The sequence below is a fragment of the Anser anser genome (assembly GCF_964211835.1).
Source record: "Anser anser genome assembly, chromosome: 2".
NCBI lineage: Eukaryota > Metazoa > Chordata > Aves > Anseriformes > Anatidae > Anser > Anser anser.
The window spans coordinates 129,833,805-129,860,909 of NC_139721.1; the positions used below are offsets into that span (position 1 = coordinate 129,833,805).

Sequence of the window (27,105 nt, forward strand, 5' to 3'; positions counted from 1 at the left end):
CAGCTCTTAGGATCATAGTTCATAGGCTTTTCTTTACTGTCAGAGTTAATTCTTTTGATCTCTATACCAGCCTGCTGGTGCTGAAAAGGTGCTTTTAACATGCATTTGTCTCTGAATTTACATCTGCTTTTAATTGGAGCACAGCCAGTCTGCAAGCTGTATGGGCATATCCAGCTGGGGAAGGTGACGTGAATGGTCTGAAATAAACCATCAGAGCACTGAGTGTGTTGGTGATGCCTACAGGCTGAACAAGTTAATCTATTCATGGATTAAGGGAGTCACTAAAGTCATCCAGCTCAGCCTGTATTTTTGCAGGCATTCAGTAGCATGCTTTTTTGTTGTTCTTACTGATGGTTGGGATTTTGCTCAGTTTCCTTGTCCACCATCTTTCATGGGGCGTAGGACTTGGTTTTGTCTAATGGTTTTCTTAGGTCAGCAGAGAATCTTTTAAAGGGCGGTATGACATTAGCAGCTTTTACTATCCTTGAATTGAGATAAATCTGTAAAACGCATTCTTATGTTAAATAACATTTCACTTGTTAAGTAAATGAATGCAATTTGTGTCAGTCATGTTTTCTATTTCCCTCTTTTAACTACATAAGAGCGGAGGATACCCCTGAGGCACATCTGTTAGGCACTGCTCAGCTCCCATAGCCCCGAGCAGTGCACACCCACTCCTCCTGTCACGACATCAGCACCTGCTCCTTCTCGCCCCAGCCAAAATCCAAGTCCATCTTTCCACACATGCTGCCAAGCATCTCACTTTGAGACCTTTATTTGTTTATCCCTAAAATACAGAGCTGGTACTGAGACTGTCCAGCTATTGCACCATGAGAATGCTCTATATAAACAGGGGTGAGGAACATGCCAAAAATGATGCAAGGGTAATCACTTTTCTTTCCATGGTAGGTAATGTTGACCTCTGTAAGAGTGAATAAGAGGAAACAAGTCCCAGTAGTCACAGAACTTATTTTTCTAGGCTGACTGTGGTGTAGCTGTTTCAGCACCTTCCAGGTCAAATAGTGCACATTTCCTCACTCCTCTTGCCCCTGTGTTACTAAATAATTCCAAGCTGGTCAGTAGGAAGCACATTTTGGATTCTTCACTTACCTGCATGGATGCATACGTGGTATTTTCCACAAAGATGTTCCATTAACCAACTACAGATGTTAGATGATTCATTTTGTTACAGAGCCTTAGTTTATTACTTGCTATCTTTATATACAAAAACTATTTTACTTGTTTTTCTAAAAGTGTAATGAATAAGTTTTTGCAACGTTGCAATTTATTAGTTATAATGGAAAAAAACACAGACGCATTCAATCCAAAGAAAAAAAGGTCACTCTTTGCTTCAACAGAAGGAGCGGTAGACTAACATTTTTGTATTTTTCCCCCCCAAAATTGAAAATCAAACTCTACTACGTATTTTAACTCCAGTGAAGAAATAAAACAAAGAAAAAGGGAATTATAGTCCATTGGATAATTAGGAATGTAATGAGGACAGCAGGCACTGTGGTATTTGCCTACTATGAGTAAAAAGTCACACAACAGGGGTGCCTGAATAAGTGATAACTTCTTTGTAACAGTCTCTGAAAAAGACTGTGCAAGGGAGAGTGACTATTTATTTTGGCAAAGCTAAGACCAGCACTTGTTTTCTTGTGTGTATTCTTTTCCTGTCATGGACCTCAATGCTGGAAAACAATTGAGATGAGTGGAGGAGATGATTGTTACTGTAAGTCTGCTCAGCTGTAGCAGACAAGAGTTATCTGGAAGCGATAAAGAACTGCAGGTTGCTCCAGGTCATAAATCCTAAAACAAAGCCACAAGCAAAAGCCTTGGAAAATTAAAATGCTGTAATTGGGTTTAGCTAGCCAAAAAACAGCTTCCGAGTCATACTCTTGGGCTACACAGTAGGTATTCCACAGCTGCTGAAGGAGGTAGTGCAGCATCATGAAGGATAGAGCAGGTGAATAATCTATTATAGAAAATTTGTGTAAACTTAAGTTTTTCAACACTTGAAACAAGCTTTAAAATTATTCAAAAAAAAATTTTTTTTAAAGCTATTTACATTGATGATGTGAGTCCACTTCAAAGGAGCCAGCCTAGCTTTTTTTCCCCAGAAGACTTTTGAAGTTGCCCTGATGGCTGCCAAGAATCATTAAAGTCCTCGATTTAAAAATACTAAAAAAACAATGGTATATTTTATGTTAATTTATCTCTATATGGAAGGTTTGCTACTTTGCTACAATTATTGTCTGAAATAAGATATTGAATCCCCAAGAAATGTGTGAAATTGTATCAGTAATGTGGTAAAAAAAACAAACACAAACACTCCCTTCTCTCTCAATTTAATAGGAGTGATTTTATTTTGAATCTCATCTGTGAGAATCAACAGTTATTAGATAATCAAGAAAACTTTATGGCTGCATTTGGTTGGTGAAGAAAACCCAGGGACAAGCATAAATACCAGCCCTCTGCTTAACCATGACACTTAGTCGCTGTCACACTCTTGTACCAATGTGCAAGAGTCTGTGCCAATTTTATGGGTCAGGGTTTGAAGGGCCAGAAAGACCTGGGTACCCCACTAGAACCAGTAGAATGGATGAGACCAGTCCAGATATGGCTCTCTCCTGATCAAGCGATGCCTACAAATGCCCAGCAGATTCAGACCTTGGGATGCCCCCATGCACCTACCACTCCTGGGCATGCACTGCTCATTTCCCCAGGTACATGGGCCAAAGATTACAACAGGTAGAGCAACCAGTCCTTGTTCCATCATGGCAGATACAGCCTGCATTACTTCTCTGTAAGCTTTTTTTTTTCCTCCAGGACAATGTGAAAAAAGTCCGAACAGCACTAAGTAGAGACTTGTGCATTTACAAGGGCATAGTAGTGTCCTTCCTTTGCCAGTAACTGGCTGTGGGTGCCCTGCTCCACCACCCTGCCATTCTGGATCACTGCAATGATGTCTGCATTCTGTATGGTCGTCAGGCGATGAGCAATTATGATGCAGGTTCGACCTTGCCGGGCATTATCCAGAGCTTTCTGAACAATCTGCACACAGATGTGAAAATGCTGTTAGCACCTGGAGAGCCTCACTTGTAGGAACCACACTTGATTTCTTACTCTTTGTTATCACCTCAGTATATCTCCTATAGATATAAAGTCAGTGCATATGAGACACCCTTGCTCAACAGGGTTTTGCTTTGAGGCCAGTCAGACTTGTCACTGAAAATTGGTTCTTGTGCATTCAGGTTGGAACAGAACACAAATTCAGTATTTACTATCAAATACAGCTAACACGAAGACTACTGAGGAGTTATCTTTCTGAGGTCTTTTTTATAACGTTGCTGGTTATTATATGGCTTATTTTTTTTTTTTTTTAAACTTTCTTAATAGATATGCACAGCTTCCTGCTGTCTTTAAATTCAAAACTTGCAAACGGAAAAGCTACTGACATACACCTGCCTGGTTGTTTCATAGCTGAGCACCTGCAACACTTTATGTTGATTTCTCTTAAAATTTTATCCTACAGAAAATAACTAGCCATGTATATAGACATAAGTAGTTCATGTAATGTTCACTACTCACCTTTTCACTTTCTGTGTCAAGTGCAGAAGTAGCTTCGTCCAGAAGTAGAATGGCAGGATTACGAACCAGAGCACGGGCAATTGCTATTCTTTGTTTTTGACCTCCAGAAAGTTGTGTTCCTTTCTCACCCACCCGGGTATTATATTTCTGGATATTAAAAATGAAGAGGGGTGAAAAATAAATAATAATCCTGAGAATACTCTTAGAGAAAGGAGAGAAATATTAGAAAAGTAGAATTTTATGTGTAGCTATAAAAATAATCAGGTATTTCCATGATGAAAGTAAAGAAAAGTACAAATGGTTTTAATAGAGTTGAGGTGCTTATAAAACCTTAAGTATAAACAGTTATATATAAGCCACATGTTTATACCTGGTCAGAAAATTTACTTCCCCAAAGATTAGAGTACTGCCAGTAATAGTGGTAAGGTGTCCAGACATTTGGCCATGAGTGTATGACCGTAAGAGTAACCATATATTTAATGTTTCCTGACATATACATTATGGACTTGATCTGTGTTACTTGTGAGTAACAATACAAAATCCCAAACATCATTAGTAGTAAGAAAAATGCAGTATTTTTCAGCATCATTACATCATTTTCAGTTACGCAGAACTACAGAGAAAACAAACCATCAAAGCATTTTTTCTTGCTAGAAACAAGTTCTTGGCAGGCATGAAGGTTAAATGCCACGTCATTCACTTTTGATTTATCAGCACGTGTTATTTTAAGAATCACTCCCTATGCATGCACATCCAATTAGAAATAAAGCATTTAGTTTTACTGAAATACTCTAAGATGAATTTTTCTAAAACAACTTGAGAAGTTTCAGATGTAAAAGGAAAAAAATATTAAAAATTGAGGACATGAGGACATATTTGTATGCAGTGTCCTCATTTTTTCCACTCATTCTCCTTTGTCTACCGCTATATTAATTGGAACATCGACTTTTGTTTTGAACAATTTAACAGGGATTTTAAAAACTTATCACACATACTGAAATTTTTAAGCATCAATTCTGTATTTTCTCATTTTAAAGTGTGCACTTAACTCTGATCTATATAAGCACATTGCCTAGATTTCTCCATGCCACTCCAAATATCTAATTGTGCTGTGAAGAGAAGACCACCATCTCTTACCTCTGGCAATTTTTCAATGAAGGCATGAATATTTGCTGCTTTAGCTGCTGCTTCAATTTCCTCCTGACTAACAACCCTACTGTTGTCTCCATATTGAATATTTTCCGCAATGCTGCAGTCAAACAAAATAGGCTCCTGTGACACCAGACCCAGCTTGGACCTCAGCCATTGTAAATGCAAAGATTTAGTATCAAATCCATCTGCTAACTAGAAAGAGCAACAGAAAAATGATGCCAAGTTGACTACAGAGCTCATCCAGAGATACAGAGTGTAAATAGGAAACGAATTGTAACAGGAAACCTGCTATGTGTTAGATTTCCAGCTGAAATCAAGTACATTTTTCATGCAAAGTGGAACTGAACCAACAGTATAGATAAATATTTCCTTTCATTAGTTTTTAATTTCGTGTGTTTTCACTTCTATTTCCTAGCAAACAGAAGCACGGAGCACACATCACACGGGCTGTTCCTGCAATCCTTCCAGCCCTGCAGAACCCAAACAGTACTGGGAAACTTTACACATAAAAAACATCCCTAAGATGCTGCATGCAACAACTTTAGCTCAATCTTAAAACCTCCAAGAAAGTTTTCTTGGACCTTCTACACATATTGTTAGCAATGCATCAAAAAGCCCATTGCACCCTTCTGACAGTGACACAGTAACATCCTGTGGGATTACATTTGTATTGTCTGAAGCACATATCTGTGTCTCTAATGTGTGAATTCATATTATGAGAGGACTCATACGCCATCAAGCAAGTGATATGAGTGTTATGCACCCGTGTGACCATGTTGTGAGCAGCTTTGGGGAGGCAATGCAGTCTGAAACCATTATTTTCAGTGGTATCTCTGCCCTGAGCACACAGGTGCCAGTGCTGGCCTAGTAATGCACAGGGGCAGGCAGTGACAGGGGTCTTGAGGTTGTTTACAGCTGCAACCTCAGTAGCCCATACCTCTGAAAGAGGCAGCTCTCCAGAGATATTGCCAGGATTGTTTAAGGCCTCTGGAACTCTGGAAGATAAGGAGTTCAGTAGATTCAACAATTATTAATAGCCACACAAATCTATTTTTACCACTTGTCCTTCTGCAGGGTCATAAAATCTCTCCAGGAGCTGAATGGATGTGCTTTTGCCACAGCCACTGCTTCCTACTAATGCCAGAGTCTGTCCTTTGTTAACCTTCACAGTGAGTCCTTGCAAAACTTGAACTTCTGGCCTTGTTGGATATACAAAATTGATGTTTCTGAATTCAATGTTGCCTTCAAAATTACTCTGAAAAAAACAGAGTTCACATGATTATATTAGCATTTAGTAGCTTCAACTAAAATAACCAAGTGTTAAATGAGAGCTGACATAGACGTTTGGGATGGTGTTTTTGAAATCACTTTTGATGTTCTTTACAATTACATATTGGACTGCATTCAGTATTGTTATTTATGATACAACCTCCAGATGCAAATCACTAGATCCTTTGGATTTTTCTGCATCTCTCTCCTGTATTTATTTTTCATTTCAACTTTTGAAGGATTATCTTTATGTCACAGAAATAATGTTAATATTTTTCATTTGTGATGCACTTAGTCGAGGCGCTTCTACTACAGCATTTGCTTTCTTGACTGCATGTTCTGAGTAGCATGATTTGAATGAATAAACCACAAGGTCACGATCAGATATTAAGGTAACAGAGCTAAACTCTTTAGCAGATAATTTACAAGTATGCAGGACAAGATGTGTTTTAAAAAGTAACAGCAGTTATTAATCAGCTAGACAGACAGATTTCTAAGCACAAGTGGAAGAAAGGGGGCATGCAGTAAGACATTGCCTATTGTTTGGGGCAGGAGCCAGCCCCATATAAACAGCAGCACTAGCACAGCTGCTGAAGATCTAATTTAAGGGCCTCAAATCTTTCCTTTGCTGAAGTTACAAGTCACAAGTGTTGCTCATGTTTGAGTCTGGTCTATAATAGAAATACTTAGTTTCAAGTTTAATTTTACCAAGGACCTTCTACTAAATCTTTTGAAGTCTGTGCCTGAGGGCTCTGGTTCAAGAATATAAATAAGCATGATCCTAACTATAAAGGTTGAAAACCCCGTGTAAGAGCTTAAAGTTAATGAAACCAGATTATAGTTGCCTGAGTAGTGGCTACCACCTAACACCTACAAGGGGTTTCATTTTGAACTGGATGCACAAACGTAATCCTTCCAGATCATGTCAAGTTTCTGCGTGAAATGCTTCCAGTTTAAGTGCCAAGATCAGTCTCCTTAATGACAATGATGGTTTAAAAGTGAGATATTTTAAACCTCTAGAGTAAAACAGATTATTCATTAGGTTAGTTCTGAATTCTCAAGAGCACATTTTTACTTGTGAGAGTTTCCACAGTTGTAAGAGGACGGATTTTGGCAATACTCTTCTGTCTCTAAAAGAACTTTCACTTGTCTACAAAAAACAGCAGTAAAGTGCATTTGGATTTTATTTCTCCCATAAACCCTTACAAAGACAATGCAACTGTGAGTGGAACTGACATTGTCAGTGTTTTCCTGAAACCACTTAAAATGTGGGCAAGCTGAATAAAAAATCATTTTGAGTTCATTCAGAGCAAAGCTTTGAAGGCTATACACTTCTGACCGAAAAGTGGGAATAATATGGTCCATTAAAATAAAAAAGGCAAAATAACAAGGCAGTACTATTATTTTATAGTGTCTGTCTTCAGTGACACCCTACAAATATGAAACCATGTAAATACAGTTGTAGACAATAAAGCATTACTAAGTAGTTATATAAAGGTTTTTCTGAAAAATCTTACCAATTTTTCACCTTCTTCACTGTAACTGTCAATTTGAGGTTTTCTGTCCAAAAGAAGAAAGATTCTTTGAGCTGAAATTCTAGCTTTACCATAATCTGGTGCCAGGGAAGCAGACTGACCAACATTCATAGCTGCAAATATGACAGAAGAGAAGACTCTAAAAACAAAAGACAAAGCATCATTTGCTTCTGGTGGAACATTTTTTTTTTCTTTACATGTAAAACAAACCCTCAAAATAAAGTTTTCAGCATCTTTAGATTATGACATTTCTAGAGCTCCTTTTCCTCCCTTCTCCCCTCCTCCCCTCCACCCCCCCCAATATCATAGAGTATTAGAAAAAAAAACTATTTGTTGCTACTTTATAGGTAAGTAGTATAGGTTAGTGTCATGTCATTTGTCTGCGTAAAACCCTCTGCCTGGAAGGAATGTCAAACTGCAAAGACCCCTCCAGAGACAGTGCACTGAGCACGGTCACATGCTTGCTGCTTCACTGCCCAAATACACACCTTTTCCCAAAACAGCCCTTCTGCTCAAACTGCACTCCCAACCAGACTGCAGATTCCTTAGTCTCCACACCCCATTACCTCTGTAATTAGATTAAATTTAGCATGCATTTAAATCACTATCCCATGTATCCATCTTTACCTTCACAAACTATACTCACATAAACACATTTTCAAAGTTGCTCAAACAATGGGCAATGAGCCATGCCCCAAATCTGAAGACTGCTGCATTAACAAAGTAGTTTGCAGACTGAGCTACTCCATAGGTAAATCCATAGAAAGGGGCTTTTGTTAGAGAATCTCTGATAAAGGAAGAAGACTTTCTGTAAATAACTCATAAAATAGAAACAGCAAACACTGGCTTGGGGATGGCCAACTTTCTGGGTTAAGGTTTCCAAGGAACACAGCTCTCCCCCTGAAACCACATCAGATAACCCAGAACATGCACACACTCACAAACCACCCCTGCCTGACCCTAAAAACACCATGCCTCGTGACATGGAACTGCCCTTAGGACAGAAAATTAGAGCAATGAGATCCTTCGTCCTCAGTTATGCTATCCTGAATCTCTCCCTTTGCTTTTCTACAGCAGGGCAGGTCACTGGAGCAGATAAAAAACACATTTTAATAACTACCATATATGACCCAGCTTATTAAGAAAACAGGCAGGCTTCAGCCCAGCTTTAAGAGCTGCCTGCGGGCTTCCGGCAGGTCTTCCCATCCAAGCAGAGACATCTCATCTCAATTCGAAGCAGGGACATATTGTTGGGTTTCCCCTCAGGGATTTAGACTAAGCCTCTCTTTCTCAATCTGTCCTTCTGGAGAAGTTTCATTTTGTGTAGCTAATTGAATGCAGACTGAATCAGAGTCAGGAGGACTCTCTGCCCTTGTGGTTTAGGATGCTCTCTCTGAAGGAATGGAGATCTCCTTTCCAATCTGAGCAGTAAATCAGAGACTTTTGATAGTCCAGGCAAGCATCCTGCCTATATCCTGGGTAATGCTAGTTTACCAGATACTGAATTTTAATACTGGTTTGTATGAGGGTAGGGTTTTTTTTTTTTCATCTTTTTCCATCTTTTTTTTTTCCTTCCACCTTTTCCATCTTTTACATTTTCACCTTGAAGGAGGAAAGAAACAAATCAGATTTTAGGCTATTTTATTTAAATAAAATGGGGTTAGAAAAATCTGGCAGCCCTGGTGGTTTGAATGCATTTCAGCAGAGACAAAAAAGTCAGTCAAAGATAGTGGGTCAAACAAGGGAAATGCATGAAGTTCATTTTGAGGTTTCAATATCACATGAGTGGAATCAAGCTGGTTTATGTTATAATGGGTGTGGTATGGGAGTTAACTGTCCGTTCCTGAGTTAACAAGTATTAATCCAACATGCTGAAATTGAGTGAATAGATGTCCTATATTCTATGTATACGCAAGCAAACAATATTCTGTAAAATATGAGGAAAATGAATTTTTATAAAATATTTGCATAATGAAAATGCAATTCCTGCAAATGTGTGTTATTTTTTTTTAATCTCCTCTAAACTCTGCATTCAAGAAAGCATGTTAAAATACACCAAGTGAACAAGTTTCAAGCCTATAGAAAAGGTTATTGATACCCTTCCTAATCTTGTGGGTATTGGACAGTTTGCAAGAAGTATTTTTACAATAAATCTGAAAGACTAAACTGTTCAAAGGACAGAATTAAAGAAAAAAGATCCTACCTATATGGACCATTCAAACTTGTTACGTATTTTTCATAAAATGCTTCTTCCCTTGTCAGCGAAGCTACAGTTCTTATATTTTCAACTGATTCTGTTGAAATCTAAATTGGGAGATAAAAGGTAAGAGGTAATATCTTACACCTGAAATCTACAGTATATCTCCTAAATACTTGAGTTCTTCTCTAACATTTATTAGTTTAGATCAGAAAGCATGTACTTAAGAAAAGAGATTGAGGTCTGTTATCTCTGGGAAGGAAAGCCCAGAACAATGATGTTACTCATCCCAAGGTCACAAGGCAAGGGGAGTCTGAAGCCAAAGTATTTGAATTTTGAACCTTTACATCAGGATGTAGGAAGTGTCAGTCTCTGCCCTATCCCATAGGTTGGGATCCAAATAAAATACTATTTAATAAAATAAGAATAAACCTCAATCATCTAGACACAGCTTATTCTTTTGCATGGATTACTTCTGTCTCCTTGAAAAGCAGTATCAGGTAAACAAAGGCAGCACCCTAACTCTTGAGCATGTTAAGAGTTTGCATTTTGTGACAGAATGAAGAAGCAGTTGTGTCAGGGCTTCATGGCTCAGCCCTGCAACACTTCTGGCTACAGCACAGGCCCAAAACATAGCAGTACTGTTACAGCTGTCGCTGCCCAGAAATCTGCTACAGAGGCATTCAAATGCATTTTTATAGCCCAATTTACAGATGTTTTGTGTTATCTATGTTTTGCTTTTCTTGAGGATATATAAACATTTCCTTCATCCCCCCACCCTGTCCTGTCCTCTCCCCCCTTCATTTATTTTGGATAATTGAGTCAGCTGTAATGTTGTCCTTAAAAGTGATCTCACACCAAAACCCTGTACTTAGAATTGGAGAACTTACTCTTCCAGCCTCTTCCAAAGCTTTTTGATCTTTTGCTGCATGACCAGACACAGAGCTAACACTTGCAGCATTTGTAGCAATAACGAAAGGAATGCAGGCCAGGATAAGCAAAGTCAACTGCCAGCCGTACACAAAAGCAATAATGATGGCAGTCAGAAGGGTAAAGACCGTCATAGTCATCAGTCCAAGTCGGCTTCCAGTTGCCTAAGAAAAATCCAGAAACCCCAAAATATCCATCATTAGGTTTTCTTTTTGTTAGTTATATCACCACTTGAAATCACTATTTACTTGAGGCCAACAGTTCAGCTGGAAAACTAAATCATGCATGGTCATGTGCACTGACATTTTGCATGTACTTATGTAACTGTTCCTCGACATTCCTCTATCTGCCAGCGTTCAGGCCTTCAAGCGAGGTTAAAGATGTCTAGAAAGTTGGTCATGGCAGTTGTATAACATATATCCGAGACTTTCTTTGCTACCTGAGGCACATGAAACTGTGGCCACTGTTGTAAGGCGGCAGGTTGGGCGCACAACAGTAGGCAAGAGGAGCTTCATTCTAATGACAGCCATCCGTTAACCCATCCCACCAACAGGAGTGTGACTATACATCTTCAAGTTCTTGCATTGCTTCATCTAACATTTTTCTGGGAACCCAACCTCATTTTGGCCACCCTGCAAAAATGCTTCATCTCAGCAAGGCTAATGAGTGGAAAAGATTAACTTGTACTGAAGAACTCCTATCTCCTCCCAGCCTGTATAACCTTTACATGGAGAGCTTTCAAAATGAGAGATGAGTAGTATCCAGCATCAGGGTGGGCTCTGACGTGCAGTAGAAAAGGTCTGAAAACAGCCCTGTGGAAATAGCTCGTCTTCCAACATTTGGCTTGATGGAAAAAAACAAAAATCCTTGGGCAGGAAACAAAATTCCTCTCTTTTGCCAGAGACTTTCCTGCCCTAAAAAGACTTTTCTTGTTCAATACAATTTAAAATAGTAATAATTAAACCAATGCCAAGGTGAATTACTGCCATATGTTCCAGGGGCTGCACATAAAGATGAATTTGGAAACTTCAGCCAGCACAGCGTGAGGCATGGCACTTACTGACACTAGCGCTTCAGAGAACACAATAGCCTTGGAGAGCAATTCATGCCCTTGGTTGGCTTTTATAGTTAGAGGACCCAATGCATCCCCTTTTTCTATTTCTGCCCTGCATGATGATGTAGTTCAATGCCACTGAAGCAAACTGCAAATTTGAAAGATGCAAATGATTAATTTTTTTCAAAGACTCTTTTCTCACTACCAGCCCATAAGAAAAGAGGACAGAGGACTGAAAGAAACAAACAATATCTACTGAGAATGAAAAATGAAGAGATTAAAGGGTTTTTGATTTACACATCTGAAGGAAACAAAACCATCTTAAAATGAAACAGCCAACCTTTCCCTTGCAAGTCCTGTAGTATTTTTTTTTTCCAGAGAATGCTAATGAGATGAGCAGTAGGTGGAACCGTGCACAATTTGCCATATTCTTCTGCCAGCATCAAGTGGCCACCTCTCCAGTATCAGCCCCTTGAGTCATCTCCTCCCTTGGGTATTGCCCTCTAGGGTGTTCTTTATTAATGCCATAACATTTCTTTGTTTGGCCTTCTTGTGTATGAAGCACATTTGCTAGGGGATAGGAAGAATTCTCTTCATTAAGGCCAGTAAGAGTCTGCCTCATCTGCAGATGCAGCTTTCATGGCACCCTGATGATACACATCATAGGGTGCAAACACCTGAGGTCCACTAATTCTGGTCCCCAGTGCATACACAGATTCCATTTTGCATAGTGACGTAGTCTACAATTATATGTTTAGCTTAGAGACTTGCAGAGAGGGAAATGAAAGGTACATAAATATCTGTGGGATTTTCTATAGTTTTCAAATTATCAGCTTTAAGTCTTGCTCAAAGTGTCAGCAACATGCTATTTAAATGCATCTGTCAGTCTGTAGGGGTAGATTTACTACCCTGTCTTCTGAAATAATGTCAGTCTTCCTTGCAAATGGCTTTTATGTTTCTAAAGAAAAATATTTTAAAAAATAAACACAAAAAACAATCAACATACCCCTTTGACTTGGGAAGCATCTGTAGCAAGTCGAGTTAACAGAACGCCAACAGCATTTTTCTGATCATCGTACCATCCAATCTCCTGTAAGAAAAAAGTTAGTAATTTTTGCTTTACAAAGTTACATGTTCTTATCGTATTTCAGATTTATCAGGTTTGCTAGTAAAATGAATAAATATTTCCAGATCAGATAGCATACAGGGAAAAGGAAGTACAAGTCAGTAACAGCTAACTGCATTATTCTTCCAAATAAAGTAAAAGAAAAAGCTTAAAGGGCACGAACAATTACATGTTCCAAGCAGAATAACAGTAGAAGTGTTATTAATGGTAATGTTTTTCTGAATGTGCCTATTTAGACAAGTTTTATTATAATCTGCTTTTACTCAGTCCTCCTTTGGGCTTGAAGAGGTTAACCATTCTCTTCTTACAAGTTACCTATTGCTTTAACTATAGAGAATGAGTTGCTCATCTCTATTTGTACATAAAAGGGCCTTACTCCCTCTCTGTATCTCCGGAGACAATGCGAGTTATTTTTTAACCACTTAATTTTCCTTCTCCTAGTTCCTTTCAGGTGTTTCTATGAACATCAGGGCTCTTGCCAGCTGTCCCCAGTGGGTGCACCATGTACTAAGTCATGCATTCTTAAAAGTCCTATGCAAGTAACATGAAGTCTTATGAACTGATTAACAGGAAATATTTAATACAAGTAACTTCACTCTTCTCAAGTAATTCTTGATGCAATAGGGCAATTTGAATTTTTGCATTAGAAAGTTACCAGACTGTCTATTTACTATGGATTGCAGTACATATATTTAAATTGGAATAGCCAAACAGATAAGACTTAAGCAAGTGGAGATTAAATTTTTGGCCATCCTGCAGGAATCTGGGTACACACAAACAGCTGCAAACCATGTGCATATTAGAGTGTCAGAAATGTGCATGTTTGCAATGACGCTCCTTCAGAATTAGACTATTTGAGCTAAGTTGCATGTGACAGGAGATTTTCAGACAAGTTGTATTTTTTTCTAAGTTAGTGGTAGAAGAGAAATGTTTTTGTATTTCTTGTCTCCAGATCACACAGTTGAAATCCAACATGTACCTTGCAAGGTCTGCAAAAACCATCTGGCTCTCATGACAACCTCACTGCATAATTCATACCTGCTGAAGTAATGCTCTGAAGGACAAGGAGCGTAGTCTCATTGTTAGTATTTCCCCAGACTTCCCAAACATGAATCCCTGCAGGGGAAAAACAGTCACATTTTCTCATTTGATGCTTCATCTCTGTTTATAAAGCCACACAATAAAAGCAATTACACCAAAAAGTCTCCTACAACCCTCTGCACATATGCAAGTTTTGGGAAGAGTGCCATTAACATTCCTGGAACCTGAAACTCTTTTCCTACAGAAAGGGAAGAACATGACAAAGAAGGCAGGAGCTTTGTTGTAATGCCTTATTCACATGCCTCAACAGCTTTGGAAGATAAATTGGCCTATATAGTTGTTGACCTCTATTCCAACCACTACCAGAGACATCCACTCGCAGTAGTCATACCAACACACTTTATGGGATGGACATCAATATGCAATATTTCCTGAAAGCTGCAAAACAGTAGTAAGAGAACAGCAAATGATGGAATTTGTTTGATGGTATGGCCCTTTCAGAAAGCCATTTTATATTTACTTTGGCAAGAGTCTACAGACTGTCAGTTAGAAATGTTGGTCTTTGACTTTTATGGTCTAACCCTCAGCTTTGGTTTCAGTCATGCTGAATTGACATTGCCTTCAGTGGAGCCATGCTTATTTAGACCAATAGAAAACATGGCCATATATTTAAGTAAATACATCAATAAAAATCAGGCATCTCAGGAAGAACCCTTGCACTTGTGCATGTGTTTGTAAGCTCTGACTGGTGCTTTGGCTTCTCAAACTGCACTGATACAAGTTATACCTGCAGCCTGCTGGTGAGTTAAGAACTTCCAACATTTCAGCGTAGGGACACTTACTTGGATTATGTATGCAGCTAAAGTAATCACTCCAAGTAAAAGAAACATTAGAGAAAGAACCAAAGTGTTTTTACTCCTCTTTTCTGCATCTGTTTCTTGAAAAGCCTGTGCAAGGAAAAAAATAAATAAAAATGGAGTATACAGACAGTGACTGCCAGCTGCATAAACCAACTTTCATCTCAAGAAACATGTCTACTTTGATTTCTCATAACATATATTCTGGATCCTGAAACCAGCCTGCACTCAACTTCCTGTTGAAAGCTAGAACGCAGTCCAGCTTTCTATTTAGCCTATATCTCACTAACTACTTTCCCCAGCTCCAACTATTCCTCCTTTCCTCTACTAGTCAGGTGCAGTCACACTGGGATCTACCTCTAGAGGGTCACTAACTTTTACCCATTTTTCATTGGATTTGTCTGATGGAGAGACAGGATCCACCACTCATCAATCTGCTTGGAAATCCTATCACCCTCCTTTATGATCTCATTCCAGTCTTCTCCAAGACAATACTCTGTCATCCTACTTCTGCGCTGACAACTTTCAAACAATTTGGGGTAGGAAATGCATGGGAGACTACTTAACCCTTACAACATGGGAAATACAGAAGCAATTGTTTACAAAGTCCGATTGTCAGTGCCTTTTAGAATTATCTTAGCTGTCTTTGAAGAATCAGAGAAAACAACAACAACAAACAAACAAAAACCCACAAAAATACCAGCACCCAGCCTCCAGAGGCAGTGAGGGATGCAATTCTGACACGGCAGGGATGTAATTCTGTTGTCTAAACATGCAGCTAATGCCTTTCTACATGCTGTTGGGCATCTGAGACACCTTTAGAGGTGTCAGGAAACCTACACTTATACAAGTGAATCCCACCTAATCTTGCATAGAGGGAACTGTCTGAACATGAATGAAGCTCAGGATTGCAGTGTCCATTTGTGAAAAAACTCACCCCAATGATTTTTCCAAATATAACAGCAAATGCAGGATGGACCCCACCTGAGATGGCAGCAGCAATCACTCCCAGCAGTACATACAGCCACTCAGGTTTGTTCAGAGCCAGGATTCTCGAGTAAGGCACAGCAGGGAGATTTTCTTCCTACAAAAGAAAAAAAAAGGAAGGCTGCAAGTTTTCCTTGGAAAGTTGCAAAACATGAAAATCCTCAGGCAGCAGGAGTTCATTAGGCTTTGAGTAGTGATCTATCTTTGTAAACTACTGAAAGCCCTCTCTGTGCACTCCAAGTGAGCAAACATATTGGAGAACTGCAGCTTTGCTGTTCCATACTCCAGAACTTCAACAGCACTGTAAAAGTTCGGAGGCAAAGATTTAATAAAAGGCTAAGTCATGAGGGGTGAATGAGGGCCAGTGCACTTCATTGAAAGTTGGACAGAGCTGGTCACCATGAATGGCAAATTTAACACTTGCATCATTATAAAGAACTAAAAGTCTCACTGTTTAGAGCCCAGAAAAAAATCCCTCCAGTTCAGCTAAATGCTAGTGGGTTGGCAATAATATAATTGAGCATAGATGTCATCTTTCTCTTTTGCAAACTATAGCTTGTGCATTGTTACCAAGAGCATAAAAGAGGCATATGTAACAGTGAGTTAGCCTGTGTCTCCTCTGAGATTACAAAAAAATGTCCTGTTCTACTTTAATAATTTATTCAAGTGTCTGTGCCTCCACAGAGGGAGTTCTGGAAAAGCAAAAAGTGAAAACATTGGAAGTGAGACAAAATATTAGGCAGGATTATAAGTACATTGCTCTTGCTTCCTGGTTATTTTATCCCATGCTTCAGATGCTGAATTAGGGTGGCTAAGCTTTAGCCATAAAAGTGGGTTGAACTTTTTGAAATAATTACAACAGCTAGACACTTGATTTCTCTCTTTTTCCCCCCCCCGTGTGTATGAAGGTAATGAATACTTAAGTCATAAGCATGAGCATCCACTACTTCCTCTAATGAGGTCTTAAACTGTACAAATACACAGATAAAAAGTATTTTTTGAAGTTGTATAACTCTTAGTGATAATAGGAATGGATCCAGTTCCTTCATACTGTTCAATGTATTAGTTGGAATCTGTATTCTAGTGAGAAGGAATATAGATGCAAAGTACACTGAAGTTTCCACAAGTGTGTTAAATAATCTGATTACAGATGAAATCCTAACTTCCATAGACTTCAAAGAATCCATGATCTGTATTTCAGAATTTACATTTTATTTCCTCACTTTGATGGTCCTGAAGTCAGGTTAAGAAGACAGGTTAAAAAGAAAAAAAAAAAAAAAAACACACGTCCCTAAACACAACTCTTTCAATACATTTCACACACACAAAACATTGCTTCAGTTCAAGCAGTACAAAATAGGAAAAAAAGTTAAGCTCCTTTTGACCTACCTACCCAAAATCTAACCAAGTCCACTAGAATTCTCTTATGGATTGCAGCGAGCAAGTTTTAGTCAACTTTGACAAGTCAAAGTTCTGTTTTTAAAACTGAATTTCCTATATGACTTTTATTCCTATTTAGTATCGGTCAAAGTGTATTACGTGAATGTATAGCTCCAGAACTCAGTGTTTGAAAGCATATACTAAGGCACAGAGACTGAGAGGCTGCAGGAGAGTGGGGCTGTGGGAGACAGATTATTCTGTTATTTAGGTAACACCAAAGCTTCAGGGTTTTGGTATATTTTTTTCCATTTCACACAATATTCTAAAGTGCCGTAAAGCTTGGTACGCATGGATTATATTGTCCACTAGTATTTGCAACAGTGAGTTCCAGGGAGCAAAGAAAAATCCTGCAAATGAAATCTCACAGCTTGTTTTAATTAAATAGAATTAAAATTTCAGTAGCAATGAAATAATATACCTAATTTTATGAAGTATGACAAACCAACAACACAAAATGTTTCCTCATTCACTTCATTAAGTCAATAGCGTTAAAGCAAAGATTTTGGTAAGATGTGACCACCCTTGTCTTCCAAGGGCAAATATTCAACCTGGTGAGTACTGCTTCTGATAGGACCAGAGAAAGGGTTGCGTGGCAGTCAGCTATCCCCAAAAAATGATGTGTTTTGTGACTATGCTTCTATCTTATCACTAAAATTCCAACTGGAAGTTTTAATACCAACCTTCACCTCCTTTTTTTTCTTTTTTTCAGACGACTTTTTCTTAGAAGAGCACCTCTTGCTCTTGTATCTGCTAGATCTTCTACGAATGCTGCTTCTCCCAGAGACCACCAATTCTTCAGAACTATCTTGAAGTGTCAGTTCCTCCACAAAACCACTTCTGTCATTTTCCTCATATTCCTCATCTTCTGCCTTTTCATCTTCTTCTGATGCACCATCGTCTTGAACATTATTGCTACAGCCCTAGTGAGAATTCAGGATACACAAGGTCACACGACATTTTGAGCATGGAAAAGAAAAGAGTGAAAATTATTTCTCATGATTACTGCTGCTTCAGTCACGTGACTGCTGTTACTTACAGGCCACTTGTTTCAGTGTGTAATGGCAGAACAGCAGACTAGCATCCATAAGACATTACACACCTCGATGAAATGGATAAATAAAGCAAATAATTTGCACTTACTTGCTGCATTACAAGAGAATAGTAGACTCCCTTCTGCAACATGAGTTCGCTGTGTGTTCCTTGCTCAACCACAATTCCTTTCTCAAATGCAGCAATAGTGTCAGCAGTCCTGATGGTAGACAGTCTGTGAGCAATCACAATAGTGGTACGTCCAGTCCGAGCCTTATAAAAAACAAAAGAAGTTCACATTAAGATGCATGACGACATTAGAAATAAACTAAAGATAATTTAGACATTTATAATACAAGAAATGCAATCTTTAAAAAAATATGTCCACACATTTTCAGGAGGTATAACATTAGCATGGCTTTTGATAAAGCTTAATGGGAAAGTGTAGAGGAGTGGAGCACATTTTGAGTCAGAAATGTGTTTTACTCGTTCCCTAAAACTCTTCCAGCCCATCGAAATAAACTACAGCCCAAATGTTCAGCTAAGACATTCTCCACAGGAACCTGGTGGGATTTTGCAGCTAGAACCTCCAAAGCCTCAGTCTGCAGGTTACATGCTCCAACCCTCTGCAGTTCCCACATGCAGATGAGTTGCTGGCACAGTCCTCATGCAGTGACTGAGCACACACACAGGTCAGCTTGCAGCTGCTGGAGAAAGTGACCTCCCTCCTGGCTGACAGCTGGAGCACACAGTGACTTGGTGGCAGGAGGAGATACTCAAGGGGACCTCGTGCAACAATTATGTTCTGTAGACAAGGAGCCTGTTTAAAGTTACTTGCTACAAAATTTGTACAGTGTACAAGCACAGGAACAGGCGTGTGGAGATGAGGACAGCTTTGGTAGATGAATATTTTGGATTTGGATTCTTGCCCTACCCTGGCTCACGGATCTGACATGCGTCACTCAGAGCCTTCACAGGAGGTCAGTCTTGGTGCAGTTTCCATGCCTGTGCCCTAATATGCAGAGGTGCAAAGTCTTCATCACTGTAGCTGGGAGCTGTGATCAGAACTTTTCAACTTTTTAAAGCATTTTGCTTGTTATCTGAAAAAACATCAGACCATAAGGATCTGCACATGACCTCTCAGAAGAGGCGTGCATTTGTGAGGTTAGTTTCTTTGCTCCCCAGTTGTAAACAAATGACTAATACTAGCACCACTTTTTCCACTCAGGACTATGGAGAAGAAATTCATAAACCCTGTTTAGAGACTACACATCAAAAACCTGTGGAAAAAAGGATTAAGTTATGATTCAAGGTTCATCTTGGCATGATGTGGGAACGTGCTGAAGCTTGAGGATAAAGTATATATATAACAGTTGCCTTAATTCAGTGCTCTCCTTTTATGTTATCCACTAAATGAAACAGCAAGCTTCTGCAAAAAAGTTAGTATGAAATCATGGAATTAAAGAACACGCAAAAGAAGGCTAAATTATGGTTGAAGCAGCAACCTTCTAGTGCTTGACTTTGCAGTGATAATATCACTGATATACAAATATTACTTTGACATCTTTGTATTAGCTTAGAACCAAAAACCAGTGCAGTCAGGTGAATATAACAGCTACGTTTTACCTCAGATTTAAACTGACTGGTGGTAAAGGTGGTAAGTTCTGTATTTCCCTTGAGCCATACTTGTAACTCACACCTCTGTTCAGAACTACTGAAATAAAAGGCAGGATTTTTCACTTAGCTTTTTAAAAATGCATTAAGTATTAGATATGTAAAATAACATTCCCATCCAAACATGTAGTATTTTTTTTAAGTCGCTAGGTTCCACTGCATCTTGGTGGAAATTGCTGACGTAAGAGGGCAGTGAAGAAAGGACCATGAGCTGGAGGGTACAGAGGCACAGGTATAAGCTTACAGCTCTGCAGTACTATCTGCCTTAGAGCAGTGGGGCCGATAAAAAATAAATAAAAAAAATTAAAAAAGGAAGGAAGATAAAAGGAAAAAGATAGACAGAAACTTAACATTTATAACTGGCTCCACTTTTTGTTCTGTGTGGGTTCTGATTTGCATTCAGTCTCTGTAAAGAAATGAAATGGCTAATTCCAAAAGCTTTCTGAAAATTATGAAGCAACTGTTCAATGAAGAACCAGTACAAGGAGTATTATACTATACTTTGCTGTTATTCTACCTGAAGATAGTCCACTGAGCTCTCATGCCTTGTCTTGCTAACATGCTAACCATAATTCACCAGCAAATGAACAAATGATTTGAGAAGAAAGCACAGGAGACCTAAGGTATAGTTGCACTTAAGCATAAATGTCTTTGTTTTTTTAGCATTATTACTAATTACTAACTGAAATGATTCCTAAGCAAAGTTAGGATTGTTTTAAACTCAGTTTTAACGCTGAAATTGAAACATCCATCCAAATTTTATTTTCTAGTGTTCTTGATTCCAGTGGGTAGCTGCACTGAAAACAGTGCTAATTTTTCTTAATTGCTATTGCACCTTTTCATGGAAATTGATTACTATAACACAACCCTTACCTTATCAAGAGCTGCTTGCACTATGGATTCACTCTGAGTATCCAGTGCAGATGTAGCTTCATCCAGAAGAAGAATCTTAGGATTTCTTGCCAGGGCACGAGCAATAGCTATTCGTTGTTTCTGTCCTCCACTCAGCTGAGCTCCTCTCTCCCCTACCATGGTGTTAAATTTCTGAGAAAAGAGAAAACAAAACAGAAATTAGGGAATGTCTCAAAAGAAATCCCCACTTCTCTGTGCAATTATAAGCACTCAGTTTCTAGACAAGAGATATCAGGACCAAAAGGAAGGCCATAACATCATCCATTCCCAAGTATGTATGTTAAATGGCTAATTATTATTATTATTATTTTTTCTTGAAAGGTGTAAGGCATCTACTGAGTTAGCTCAAAGCTGTGAATGCCAGGTATAGGGAGAGCTAAAGCTTCCAGCTGCTAAAAATGGCCTTGGCTCAGGGCATACTAATTCACTTTCCTCCCTCATCTCCTACTACATATGCAGGCAGCTCCTGACAATGCTTTGGATTTCTGGATCTTCTCTTTTAAAGCCCAACTCTTTCCATGCCATGTGAAATCAGTATGGATGGTAATACAACTGTGTAGCTTCCTTTCTCCTGAGTTAAGGCATCGACTTTTTTTTTTCCAGATTAGGCACGAATCCTTTGAAGGCAACCAAACAAAAGTACAATATCTAGCTGAGAGTCTCTGAACTGAAAGCTGCTGGAGGCTATGAGTATTTTGGGAAGTTATAGTATAACTTAAATTCCCATACTCTCCGTGTCAGAAATGGGATACCAGCTTAAATGGACCTTTCGTTCTTCTACTCGAAAAAAGTTCATGAACTCACATCAGGCAGTCTAGATATGAAGTCAAAAGCATTGGCTTCCTTGGCTGCTTGCTCAATTTCAGCATCAGAAATATCTTCTCTGCCATAGCGAATGTTCTCAGCTATTGTTGTTGCAAACAAAACAGGCTCCTGGCTCACAATACCAATATTTTCTCTTAGCCACTTTACATTAAGTGTCCGAATATCCTGACCATCTAAGATAACCTGAGAAAAAAGTGTATGTTAGAATTTGAGGAAATGCATTTTGTTTATAATAAATCCATTGTTATTACTTAAGTATCATCTACAAGGACAAAAAAAAGAAAGAAAGAAAAGACAATTAGTGTCCTCTTTAATAGAAAACTAAGTCAGAGAAGTTACAACAGTAATTTTTCCATCTACTGCACAAACTAGAAAACAGCGAGGAGCAGTATAACCGGAGAAATCAGGGTTTTGTCCAATAACTATGCTATCCAAGAACAAACCCAGCTTAAGAGTTTTCCAGCTTCCCTACACACTATTTACTATGTTTTCATGCCCCTGTGCCACAGTTTGTGGTCCTCTCTGTTGTGGCAATGCTTTACACCACATCAAAGAAATAATCCAAATAGACTGACGTGAAGTGAGAGGTTATTTTTCTTACCTAGATCATTTTCAATGTGACCATACGAACATTAGTATCAGCACAGGAGAGAAACAAAACTGTGTTCATTCCTGTCCCCATGCCTTGGAAATGGCAAGTTTAAAAAGCATGTGCGCTGACAATTGATAACCTTGACATGCAGTGATATATAGTTCAATGTTTAATAGCACTCAACTATTTAGTGTTAATAGCACTGAACTAGTGTTAATACATAGTTCCAACTAACTGTAACAACTACTAAGTGCCGTTCTTTGACTATTAAATATAAAAAGAGCATTATTCTTAAGCATGTTTTTTTTCCTACATTTTTTTGGCCCCTTCAGAAATTTGCAATCAGAAAAATGATAAATATTTCTCATATCTAGTGTTGAGTGTTAGTGGAGCAGACATATGCTATGTAATGATGAAAAGTTTTGCTCTGGGTTAGCAGATACAAAACAAAAAAATGACCACTTAAAATAGGAAAACCTCTCTAGTTTACGGTCATTAAAAAAAGCAGATAAAAAGTACTGTTGGATTATTCTTTGCTTAAAAAAGTTTACAGTATCTTAAAAGACTGTTAACGAAAATAAATTTGAATAGATAGATGCAAGGATATAATTTACAGACTTGTGTTATTTACTATTTTTGGTATCACACTTGAAGGAGGAGAATAATGAAGTCAGGCCACCAGAAAAAGATAGTACATTGGAAGTTTAAATCACGGAAATACAGATCTATGAAGACTAATGTTCAAATCCGATAAACAATCAAAGTTCAGTCAACATGGAAAATTCATGTTTATTTTAATAGCTTTTTTTTTCTTCTTCAAAGGCACTCACTTCTCCTTGGTCAGGATCATAGAATCTCTGCAGCAACTGAACACTAGTGCTTTTTCCACAGCCACTAGCACCAACTAAAGCAATGGTCTTCCCAGTTTGAACTTTCAAGTTTAGACCTTTGAGAATCTAGAAAAGATACATCTTAGTTTGACAAATTTGGTTAGAAAACAGTCTGTTAAGGTAATTGTAGCAATAATCAAGGTAGTAGTAAGGTGCACAGTTTAAAGCCTGGGCATTATCAGTAAATTAAGTATAGCCAGGGATATTCTGGGGCACTGTTATGAAAGAGCTTGAATCTATGCTTCTGAAGTTTATTAGATTTTGAAACAGGATGGCTACATACAACCTGCCTTTTGGGAATGGTCCCTGGATTCTTCTGGCTACCAAACCAAGCCTGGGAATTATTTGAGAAGATTGATAACTGGAACAGGCCAAGCTCATGCCAAGAAACATTTTAAGAGTTCCCCTACATAGACCATTACATTCCAGTGCCTGGGAAAATTCCCAGTACACTCAAATCAACTAATACAGCCACAGTATTCTAAATGTGATAGTTCAATTTATTCTATTGGTGTGATCTGGTAGGAAGCTCAGGGTCCTATGTTCTCTTGTCCCATTTTGCAGTGCTTAGACAGTGGCATAACAGTTATGAATCTCAAAGAAAGGTATTTAGCACCTTTGAAATATTATTGCTGAGAAACAAGTTTGCTTTCTTCTACTTTTAGAAAATAAATAGTTGTTTTGACAAGGTAACTGCTGGAAAGTCTTTACTAAAACCCAATCCTTATTGTTAACAGCCTCAAAAATCCAGGGAGTAGTTACAGACAAATGGTACCTTTGTTGCCATTTTCACATTTAGGAACATTTTACCTCAAAAGATGTCCATTTCATATATGAGTAATACTGTGTAGTTGCCAAAATATTTGGCTGCTATGGGAACTCTTCTTGTTTATACCAGGCTGATTTATAATTTTGCCTACACATGTTTTTGCAATGAGAGATTAAAATAGTTGCAATATTGCTCTCTTCTCCCTATGTTACAACCAGTGTGGTTTGTATTTAAAGAAGCTGATATCCTGATGCCTACTTTATCAACCTAGAGCTACATTCTGGATACCATAATTTCTCCAGGTGCAAACACTCACAACCACCTAATAGTCTATTTCTAACTCTTTTATCAAGTAAGCTGTTGTCAAGATTAACACTGACAATAGCTAGACTCTGATCTAGTTTAGTCTACACAGGGAAATTACACTGTGTTGCACTAATCACTTGGGAGATTGTGGATAACTTTTATACATCTTTGCTGAATCTTTTTGGCCCTATTAAATAACTGATACTGTTAGCAAGGAAAGCTGCTGACTCAGTAGACTTGGGAAGGATGACAAAATATTTATTTCCCTCCCTTTTGGCTTTCAGGCTCACAACACAGCTTATCTGCCTGGAGACAATTTCTAGGAAGATGGATTAACAGTCTGATGAAGAGTCTGCCCTATCACTTGTGACTTCTCAGCCAAGAGCTGAATAAGATCCACTAAACTGCCTTCAGTTAGGCAGAGAGCCCAGCTCTGGGCCTGTCCTTCAGCAGCCCCAGTGTTCTGGAAACAGATTTGATGCATAATGATTTGATACATGATGGGACAGACACCAGATAACTGAAGTGAGATGACCCATCTGAAGTAACAGCCACAGTGATGCAGACTTCCCTATTCTCACCCCTCACAGTTGGTATGCCCAGCCTTTACTCGTTAACACTTGAAATCTTTATTTCTACTCATTTCTTCATCACCAAAAGGCAGTGGCAAATCACTGTATTTCACCTTTGAATGTCAATAAGAGATTACTTGCTGAATATAGTAGAGATAAACCAACAATATACAACCGTATCACCACAGGAGCAAATCACCATGGCAACATAACACTGCACAATAAGGTTACTGAGGAAGTTCAGCTGGCAGAAAATATGGACATCTGCTTATTGAACAGCATTTTTAACATTTGTCCAGAATAACATTTGATTTCCAAGTGCATGTTTAGGAAGGTAGGTTTGAATTCATTTGAAGTCCTATTGTTATAAAGCCTAACTATCACAGGTCACCTTTCCTCACATAGGACATCACAGCAACTCAGGACAACCAAGGGACTGAAAAGAGAAACTTCATGGATTAACTGTGTAAGGTCTAGAAGTTTTAGTGACAAATTTTGAGGGGAAAAACAAAACAAGATCAAACAAAACATCCTATTTGGTTTATCATAGATCTTGTTCATAGAAATTCAGACTAAGAGCAACACACATCCTTTTCTTAGCTTTGTCCAACAGAGAAGAATAGTGAGCAGGTAGCCAGTGGCAGTAGATCGAGAGCTTTGTCTTTTGACATTATGGATTTATCCCCAGTAGTGCACAATCCCCCAAGACAGGATGCATTTTGCATTAAAGAACAACAGCATCATCAGCAAGATTAGAGTAAGAATCTTGGACAGGCTTCAGGATTTCAGTCCAGCAGGTGCATCTAACATGAACACTTACTTTAACATCAGGTCTGGATGGGTAACTGAAATGGATGTTTCTGAATTCGATTTCTCCTATGAGCTTGTCAGGTTTGTAGCCTTCCTTAGAACTGCTATCTATAAGCCGTTTCTGGAAAGAGGTTTTAATACATTGCTTGTTACTACACTTTTGGAACTGCTGCTATTTCTGCTGGCTACATTGTTCAATACTTTCTTAGATACCAATTTACACTGCACCACACCATTACAAAGCTACATTTTACTTGCAGGATGCTGAATGCAGAGGAACCAAATTTTAATTCTACAGATTCCTCATTTGAGAATGAGGAAAAAAATGAGAAAATCAGTAATTCAATAACTCAACTATACTTTCTTGCAGCTGAAACATGGCTCTCAATTATGCATATAGGAGGGTTATAGACACATCAGGATGAATGATGTAGACATTTCTGTATGAACTTCCTAGCCCTAATTGTTTTAATTATTTTATATACACAGATATTGAACCAGCAATAACACAGCAAGAGGGAGATAACAACAGTGTGGAAACCATTTTTCACAGCAACATCAGCACGTAACTTTACATTAATATAGCTTTCAATAGCACTATTTAATCCCCTCTGCAATCCCACCCTTTCCCTATCCCCCCTCAAAAATAAAAAACAAAAACAAAAAGACAGCTCAGCTGAAATTGTGCATACGTGCATTCAAGAAAAAAAAAGTATAGTGCCTTACTGCATTCCCTCTGGAGTTGCAAATCTAATATTGGATAAAAACTGTATCCATAAATAAAGATGCACATGCCAGGTTTCCCAACATTCATTGTAACAAATAATGAGGCAGGTTTTTTTTTAATATAAATGGAAATACTGGCTTCAGCAGTAGGCATCTATAGAGTTTATGGTTTAGGTTTTTTTTTTTTTCTTGGCCATTTGTGTTACACGTCAAGGAAAGGTGAAAATTTTAAGTGTGGTTGAAAGGCTTTTCTACTTGGATTCTTACCTTATTGATAATTCGATATACTTCATAGGCAGCCCCACGTGCATTAGACACACTCTCCAAGTTGGGAGCTGCCTGTCCCAAGGAGAAGGCTCCAACAAGCACAGAGAAGAACACCTGTAAGAGAGAGAGAAAGAGAGAGAGGGAGAGAGAGAAACCTTGTGGTTAATCGTGATTACAGAGTCACTAGTGCCTAACTTTTAAATGTCTAAAGATGTTCTGTTTTTTTCTAGGAAAATTAAATGTGGAAGTGAAAGGTGTATTTCAGACATCTGTGTCCACTCCCATTTTCCTGAAGTGAATAGTAACTACTTGTATTGGGTTTACCTGGCAAGGTTTTGGTATCAGGGGGCTGCAGGGGTGGCCTCTCTGAGCAGAGCCCAGCAGCTGCCTCATGTCAGGTTAGAGACAGTTCCAAAGGGACCTGCCACTGGCCAGAGCTGAGTCAGTAAGTGATGTAGTTTGTACCTCTGTGAGAGCAGATTTAAGAAAGGGAAAACAAATTGCTGCACCACAGCAGCTGGGAGAGTGAGGAGTGAGAAGCAGCCCTGCAGACA

The 27,105-nt window shown here is 38.6% G+C and overlaps 1 protein-coding gene across 7 annotated transcripts in view; it reads right to left on the bottom strand.

Moving 5' to 3' along the window:
• Positions 1-2,341: 2,341 nt before the first annotated feature.
• Positions 2,342-27,105, bottom strand: part of ABCB5 (ATP binding cassette subfamily B member 5) — a 34,415-nt gene continuing 9,651 nt past the window's right edge. For 6 of the 7 annotated variants that reach the window (XM_083826126.1, XM_083826125.1, XM_083826130.1 and 3 more), the window contains 19 exons: positions 26,552-26,665; positions 25,569-25,679; positions 23,042-23,167; positions 21,599-21,802; positions 20,756-20,926; positions 18,320-18,481; positions 17,860-18,099; positions 15,690-15,836; positions 14,738-14,842; positions 13,893-13,970; positions 12,735-12,818; positions 10,635-10,838; positions 9,751-9,851; positions 8,194-8,334; positions 7,530-7,686; positions 5,801-5,998; positions 4,729-4,935; positions 3,592-3,738; positions 2,342-3,054 (listed from right to left, as the gene is read on the bottom strand). In XM_083826126.1, the coding sequence (XP_083682252.1) occupies positions 2,857-3,054; positions 3,592-3,738; positions 4,729-4,935; positions 5,801-5,998; positions 7,530-7,686; positions 8,194-8,334; positions 9,751-9,851; positions 10,635-10,838; positions 12,735-12,818; positions 13,893-13,970; positions 14,738-14,842; positions 15,690-15,836; positions 17,860-18,099; positions 18,320-18,481; positions 20,756-20,926; positions 21,599-21,802; positions 23,042-23,167; positions 25,569-25,679; positions 26,552-26,665 (2,895 nt within the window). In that variant the 3' untranslated portion in view covers positions 2,342-2,856. The remainder of the gene's footprint in view (positions 3,055-3,591; positions 3,739-4,728; positions 4,936-5,800; positions 5,999-7,529; positions 7,687-8,193; positions 8,335-9,750; positions 9,852-10,634; positions 10,839-12,734; positions 12,819-13,892; positions 13,971-14,737; positions 14,843-15,689; positions 15,837-17,859; positions 18,100-18,319; positions 18,482-20,755; positions 20,927-21,598; positions 21,803-23,041; positions 23,168-25,568; positions 25,680-26,551; positions 26,666-27,105) is intronic. The other variant, XM_083826127.1, reaches the window with a different exon arrangement.